The sequence below is a fragment of the Lycorma delicatula genome, chromosome 2 (genome assembly GCF_047948215.1).
Source record: "Lycorma delicatula isolate Av1 chromosome 2, ASM4794821v1, whole genome shotgun sequence".
NCBI classification, from domain to species: Eukaryota; Metazoa; Arthropoda; class Insecta; order Hemiptera; family Fulgoridae; genus Lycorma; species Lycorma delicatula.
Genome location: NC_134456.1, coordinates 186,095,562 through 186,104,156, shown reverse-complemented (window position 1 = coordinate 186,104,156; position 8,595 = coordinate 186,095,562). Strand labels below are relative to the sequence as shown.

At 30.1% G+C, this 8,595-nt stretch overlaps 1 protein-coding gene across 1 annotated transcript; it reads right to left on the bottom strand.

The window, feature by feature from the left end:
- Nucleotides 1–7,623: 7,623 nt before the first annotated feature.
- LOC142320014 (beta-1,3-galactosyltransferase 5-like) lies at nucleotides 7,624–8,541 on the bottom strand. Its single transcript, XM_075357695.1, has one exon. The coding sequence runs from the start codon at nucleotides 8,539–8,541 to the stop codon at nucleotides 7,624–7,626; it is 918 nt and encodes a 305-aa protein (XP_075213810.1).
- Between the last annotated feature and the right edge of the window lie 54 nt (nucleotides 8,542–8,595).

The following is an 8,595-nucleotide window of genomic DNA, read 5'->3' as shown; positions in this document are numbered from 1 at the left end:
GTTACATTGTAACATTAATATAACAATCAGTACTATTGTCAGTTTTAGTTACTTTGTTTCATTTCGTTCTGTCCATAAATAAGTATTTTCATGTTTGAAGTTGTAAGTAAATTGCAAAGATTGGTAATTCATTTATCAAATAGTTTAAAATTTGTATAACTTGGTTGTTAAGAGCAGATTAGGAACTAATCTTAGCAGAATAAGGATAACTTAACAATTAAACAGAATAAGGTAACCACTATTGTGGTTACCCAGAAGGTGTAAGCAGAAAGGAAAAGTTGTAGCCTTGTAAAATTCAGTCCATTTCACAGTTAAAGTAGTTAAATTATAATTTTACAGCTACAAAGCTCCTCACTGGGAGCTTAAAACTCATCAGTTGCATGTTGCAGTAAATAGTAGTGCTTTACCATGGAATGGCTTATAGTTAAGCAAGAGATGTTATGTTAAAAAAGTACATAATGAATCTTGTGATATGAAAATTTTACTTAGTTGGTTAGAAACCAACAAAAGTCTTGAGTTCTAGAAAACTATTCCTTACAACTTTTATGCTAGTAGATAGAATTTTTTGTTTTTTTATTTTTTTATATTGTGAATATAAAATGAATTTTATTTATTTTGTGATAAACTGTGCCATTTGAAATAATGGTAGTGTTTGTATTACTGAAGCACTTTTGCTGGTGGAAGCGAATTTTTTCGTCACAACTTGGTTTGCTTTATATATTTTATTATTAACCATAATTATAAGAATTCTGGTGCTAAGAGCATATTACAATTTTTTCACATTATTGTTTGCTATCTGTTTATTAAGAATAATTACATCTGCTTGTTAAATGAAACCAAACCAGTTTTGGATAATGCACATTGCTATTTTATTTTATTTGCTTATTGCAACCTAATTTATAGAAATATGAAAAATTATGTTGTGAAATGCGCAAAACTCTTTTGAATAATATGTACAAACAAATTAATAAAAACATATATATTTATATGTATACACACTTAAATAACTATATTAATATTTATGTCCCTAAAACATTATACTCTATATGTATTGTAACATAAATAAATAATTTATTTTTTACTTGTGTTTTTAATTCATAAAAAATCTTGAGGGTTAAACTCTCAGACGACATAAGTTATAACTGTTACAAGTTGACTGTGTAACAAACAGCTAGTAGCCCTGTTGGTTTCACACATTTTTGAGCAGTATTATGCAAGTGCATACAATGAAAATAAAAACCTGTTGTAGGTAGAGGCTGCATTACTACCAAACCTGGAGAAGGCCAAGGCTGTATGACTACCAAACCTGAAAAAATTTACACCCATCTAAATAGGATAGCAATAATAATCATTTTACTTATATAAATGCACATTTAATTCATTACAGTTTTCATGTTTTATTAGTTAAAATTCATTATTGCATAGTTAGTATTAATAATTCAATAAATAAAGATTGCAAAAACAAGAATTTTAATTTAATTGTATTTTTAAACTAAAAAAAATCTTATCTAGTGCTTGAATGTATATTGCATCCATAATTACACTCTAAATTAGATGTATAACTCTTTTTTGTACAATATTTAGAAATTCTTTTTTTCACAATTGTTTTCATTATTGATTGTATTATTATTACTATTAGTAACACTTATTTGAAATTTACATTATATGTCCAGTCCCTGTGTTAGTTCACTATTTGGTCGCTTTCATTACCACTGTCTAGATGTACTCGTATGATAAATTTATGTGTAATTTCGTTGATAAGCAGTTCCATCTTCTTATACTCAGTTTCAGTTTTTGTACATGTTGGAATATGATTTCCAATCATCCTTATTCATTTCATTCATTTTTTCCACAAAAAAATAAACATATCTTTTCAGAGCCGACCATACCATCTTGGTTGGATTTAAATTAGTATGATAAGATGGAAGTCACAGAACTTTGTCAGTGTTTTTGTAATACTTCATCAAATGGTACTTTATGTGGTGATTATGGCACATTATCGATAGCAACTACTGACTGCGAGGGAGACGACCAGGAATTAATTTTTCTGTGCCCACTTCATGAAATTATTGCTGTAGAAGCTGTCATGTTAATTACTACTTTTTGAACCCGTTTTACAAATTAACATCTCGTTCAGAATGAATCCCATTTCTCCTCTAGAAAGTATTATAACTATCTTGTCACCTTTATTAATTGGCTTTTACTTCTGCATCACTGTCATCCAACCACAGTTTTGTCGTTGAATCAGATGTCAAAACCCATACAATTCATCCAAATAAACAATCAAAGAATTCTCTTTTCTGCAGTCAGTCATTTTTCTTAAATATTCTATGCTCTTCACATGTCACCAGTGGCAGCATGCGTAAGGCACTGTGGAACTGCAGCACTCCCTATTTCCACTTGATATAACCTATAACATTTAATATAATGAGTCCTTTTTTCTTTATACTTGTACAATATATAATCCTTAAGATTAATGTCAGTTGCCATCCCCCAGTTTATGAAAAAGAATTAAAAATATTTGTATGGAATTGTGCACTTCACAATTCCAGCAGCGTGGTGTTTGGCTGTTGTGCACATGCACACATAGGAAGTTGCACACAAGGCTGTGAGGGAAAGAGAGCACTGTCACCCCCACAGTGCCAACCCTGGCGTGGTGGTGGAAAGTAGTTTTTTTTTTTATTCAACATGTGTATGGAATGTTCCTTGTTCATTCCCATTTCTAGTTTAGTCGATGGAAGGAATATGAAAATGGTTTAGTTGTTTTTTCAGTAGTGATCAGAAGATGGCAGAAAACAACGGCTCTTTGATTGCCAAATCTGTCCAAAAACACGCTAGAAGAGCGAAAGAGAAGGTAACTAGTAAAAACTAATTGTGTATTTGTTTCTGTGTTCATAGAAATTTAAATTAAGCATCATTGGACTATACTGTTTTGAAGCGGACATTTTATAAGTTATTATCTAATAATACTAAAAAATATTATCTGTATTTCAATAAAATTTTATTATTTATTCGGTTATTTTATTGAAAATAAAAAGTAAACATCAGTATTGAAAATTAATCAATAATGCAATACAAAAATTACGTAGTTATTCTATTTGCAGGGTAAAGGTCTATTATTTAAGTGCATATTAATATAACTCAAATGAAATATTTTGTTAATCTTTATTTGTATAAAAGTGGTCATTCATTTTGTGATTAACCTGATGTTGGGAGTGTAATAATAATAACACTGATAGACAAAAAAAAAATTTAATGTTTCTGTAAGAGTGATACCATTTCTTGAATTGTTTTTTTGCATACATTACAGATCTGTAAATACAATTTTTCTATCACACTTAGTTTTAAATAAATTACACTTCAAAAAAAATTAAGGGGAAATATAGTAAAAACCAAAATTTATAATTTTGCATGGATATAAACCTTTTGCACAGGTGTTTTCACCTGTGTTGATTTCGCTGATGCTTTTTATAAATAAAAGCTGATGCTTTTTTATAAATAGCCTCAGGCACATGCTGAATTAATGTCCAACAGTAATCAGCTAGCATGTTTGTGTTCCATTTCCCCTTCATAGCAGCTTTCCATCACTGAAATGTCTTGGTGGAAATGTTCAATGTGTTTGTCACTTACGTCTCTGAGGTTGTCCGGGGAAAAACTCCAGGTATGAGTAGAGAAAATATATTTTCAAAGACATATTGCATCCCATAGCTCTGTATGAAGTAACAAGTTGATTAACAATATTGTGGTAATTGTTGTATTTTCGTTTGCTGAGTTTTGCAAACTTCTTTAAATGAAGCCCAAGCTGCAATTCCTACATTATTTAACATTAAGTTAAATTCATCATCTTTGACCAACTCTCTTATTTGAGGACCAACAAATATAACTTCTTTAATTTCTCCTTCACTTACATTCAGAAATTTCTGCCTGATGTACAAAAATCCAGGACTATGCTTCTTCATTGCTTTTAAAAAACTTTTCATTAGTACTAGCTTGACATGGAGAAGGAGTAAAATTTTTTTGGATTCAACTAAGAGCTCATGAATAACATTTTTCCCATTTGGAGTTAAGTCTCGTTTCTTCCATTCTTTGGTAACATGTTTATCCCTAGCTCAGCTGTCCCATTCACAAAGAAAACACATGTACTTAGTATAGCTTATCTGCATCCCTAACAAAATAGCTCTAACTTTCAAATCACCACATATTTTCCAGCTGTGTTTTTAATAATTTATTTTTTCAAGAACGTCTTTCATCACATTGTATGTCTCTTTCAAATTAATACCATAAGCGATTGGTGTCGAAGGATATTTGTTACAGTTATGTATTAGAACCACTTTTAAACTATACTTGAACAAATCTATGAAAGGCGCTAGTCCTCAAGTTTATGAACTTGTCCTAAGTGCAACATAAGCTCATCAATATTTGTGCAATAAGCCAAATTATTTTCATCAATAAAATACTGAGAAAATTCCAACCTTGCAGTCTTGATCCTAACAGTTCAGCTTGATTTTTTTTGATAAATTTAAATCCCTAACAAAGTCATTTAATTTACCTTGTAATATAAGATGTTGCTTTATTGGAAGATAATTCAAAATAATAATCATTATTTTCTTCGGTACTTCCTGATTCTTGCTTTCAAAACATACTTTCACAGGTGGTTCAGAAACTGGAATAATTTCACTGTGAGGTAAAATTCCTCCATTGCAGATTAGAATATGTTTTACAATTTTACAGTATGTTTAGATTTTTTAGAAATTCCAGACACACTTTTTAAACAAAAGTAACAATTTGTTACATGATACTTTGGTTCATATCAAATCATAGGTACACCAAATAGCAAAGCCATCCTCTTAAATATACAGAACAATTAGTGCCTATTATACGAGGAGCTCACACCTTATCCTGATCACCAATTTTACACTGGAATTACAAATTATATGCTTTCTTAATTAAAGGTGTAATGTTTTTTCTACTTGATATTTTAGTAAACTCACCACATACATAATAAAAAGCATCCACATCATTTACATATTGACATTGCACTGTTAATAAACTTGAGACAGCAATAAGACTGAACAAAATTAATTCATTCCAAAATCCAGTGCTTAATACAAACAACACAGCTGTTTTTTCAGCTACATGTTTTGACTTGCACAGACATGATGATTAATCTTGTCCATGAAGGCTCACTCTTCAGTATTAGATATGATGTCATAATATGCGACTATGATATGATTTAATTCTTTGTCTAGTATTGTTTATTTATAGCTTACAAATTATTTTAACAATAAAAGATGAGCTAAAAAAATGCAAGAGCTTTAAATGCTAACTATATGTTGAAAAATGAAAAAATCCTTTAATTAAAATTTTTCAAAAATGGTGGACCGTAAAAAGATTCTGAGTTCATATTCGTTCTTGGCATCAAAAAATAGATTGAAATTATGTATTGCATGTTAGGAAACAAAAATTTTGTTTATCAGTTTAATCTATTAACACAAGTACAAACTATTCATTTTTGAACTGTGTAAAATAAGAAATATAAATACGCTAAATATTTTCATAGAATTTATCATCTGAAATTAAACAAAATATAAATTTTAATTATGGAAGGGATTTTTGCTACTTTGAAAATAGATGAAAATGCTATATTGCAAAATACTCTGATTCTGAATAAGCCTAATGTTACAAAAAAAAAAAAAGTAATAGACTGTATGCTCTGTCAAGCAAGTTTTTATTTTCATCAGCTTCTGAAAATATTCTTATCAGGTTTTTTTTGTTTCCTGAAAATTCCTTGCCCTCATTCTTTTATTTGTTGAGTGTATTACAACCAATCAAAATCCATAAAAACAATTTTGCATGTCAAAATAATAATAATAATAAAATTCAGAGAGGTTTTCAATTCAACTGTTTTAGGAATATTCTATTTATCAGTTATCTACAGAGTATGTAACACTGTCATTGCCATCGCAACATTTCTTTTTATTAATCAGACTGGCCAACCATTTTATAGCTCAGTTGGATTTCTCCTTTCAGAAGTAGTAATCCAACAGTTATTAGGTTTACTCTTTTAGGAATATTAAATTTTAGAGGTAAAGAGAATTTTGTTCTATTTAAAGCTATCAACACATAATCACTAATTACTTATGTGCTGCCCTTCTAGATAAAAATCTCCCATCCTTCTTAGGGAATGTGGACAGGACAGGTGTCTACTACCCTAAGAACTTTTGAGCTTTCCTTTGGGTGGGATTGTTTGAGAGTTGACAAAAACCTTACTTTCCCTTTTGCTAGTTTTCTTTTCTCATCACCCTCCTTTTATGTTGCTGGAATCCTTGCTCACTTTCAATTCTGTAAGCATAGGTCTCATCCAGCTAGCCTACACATAACCCTGCACTTCCCACCACAATACAATTGCTCTGGGACTTCTTCTAAACAGGTTTGTCTAAAGTTTTTATTAACCTTTAACTGCAACATAATTTTCAATTACATAATTTTATATTGTGTATAATAGATTAATTTTATAGCTTGTTATAATAGCCTCTGGAGTTTCAGCTCTTGAGACATGGTTGATTTATGTCAATGTAGTCTAACAATATCAAATAATAAAGACTTAATGAAGAAATTCCTCTTGGTCTTCCCACTTTAACTCCAAACATATAACCTGGGATGTCTCTATTAGTTTTAGCAACCCAGTGTAAGGCTAGGGTATCAAATAAATCTTTTATGATCCCATTAAAGACTAAAAAAATAAATATCTTATTCCTGCAAGTAGTGTCATCATTACAAACCCAGTGTATGTTAAGTGTTATGTCAGGAATAGTAGTAAAGATATGCTACATATAAAGTTGTAATATCTAAGGACAACTATCAGTTATTGATCTACTATGATCAAGTAAGTTCCATTAATGAAAGCATAAATGAAGGGCTCACTGGACTGGATTTAAAAAAAATATGGGTATCACTTTTAACTTAATTTTTGGGACATGAAATGTAGAAAACATGGTCTATACTGAAAAGACAGAATGATGAAGTAAAATAAAATAAAATTTCTACCAGACCAGAATAGATTTAGATTTAATTTGGCTCAGATTAAAAGCAGATGAAAGGATAATGTTCATGTATTTGTTTGAAAGGGGAATGACATTTGAGTTTTTATCTTGCAGATAAATCGATAGTGGAGAGTTCTGTTCATGGACAATCAAAAAGTAAAGGTGAATTGAGTAAATAAATTAATGCCAAACCTGTCCAAAAGTTCACTGTTGAGCTATTAGTATTACATTACCATAGCAAAGAGCTCAGTGGTGAAATAATGGTGTAACCTCCTTTAAATTACCTTTACCGTAACACTTTGCCACATTTGACAGAAAATGATTGTTTGCCATTCTACAATGAAAAAATAGCAAAATCACTATCTACTCATTTTTATTTAAATGAGTTATAGTTGTTTTTCTTTTATCTTATGAAAAGAATGTACAGTATTATTTTATTTTTGATGCAGAATGTTTTTGCTAAACTTTTACAAGATGAAAAGAATGTTTACTTCAAAACATTGAAAATTTATTTATTTTTTTAAGTGTATTATTTGAAATATATTCATGTTATTTTGTATATAATTTATATTTGTATACATTAATTATCTAATAATTTTTTCCACAAGTAGAATTGTTCATGAAAACTTTGTGTATGAATACTAATTACGTTTTTTATATTATATTCACTGTAGGGGATCCACTTATTCAAGAATAACTGGCAGTGAAATCTCTTAATAGCTAGAGCTTCAGCTACAATTCCTGTAGTAAAGACATCTTCTAACTTTAGGTAGTATCTTTCAAGTGCGTTCTTGTATAAGTCATACACTGTGTCACCTGAAAGAAGATAAGCAGGACCGGTTACAAAGTTCGGAAAAAAGTATGAAGAAAATTGCCTGACTGAAACAAAATATTTTGAGTTACTATTTCTAACCGGCCTCCATTTAATGGCCAGTCGACCAACAATAGTTCGTTTATAATCAAAGATATAGTTTATCAGTGAAAGTAGTCTAGGTACATTTATAAACATGTCATCATCAGTTTTTAACACAAATCTAACATTAGTACAATATTTATGAACCCATTCTGTGAGAGAGATAATTTTAAGAGTAAGATTGTTGTAAGAATCCATTAACTGTGATTTCACAATATCTCCATACAATTCTGCTTCTGCTTTAACTCTATTCTCTATATCAATTTCGTTAGAAGAGCCAAGAAAGAAACAAATAACCACATCATTACGCTGCCCATAATGACCCCATGTCTGGCGCACTGCCATTCTTTCCTTATAGTTATTTATTGCAGATACTATTGCAACAAGAAGCTTTAATTTTTTACCTAAGTCCGGACACATATCAACATTAGCAATATCATAGCCCGATTCATACAGGCATTTCGTCAAAATCCCCGATCTAGTGTATTCCAAGTCTTCAGTTTTATTTTTGACTGGTATAGTTCGGCTACTGGTATTTTTTATGGATAGTAAACCAACATCTAGTAATGGTGCTTTTGATCCCATAATACAATTCAAACGTCGTAAATTGAATTGATAAGTAAAGTTCGAATATGAGTA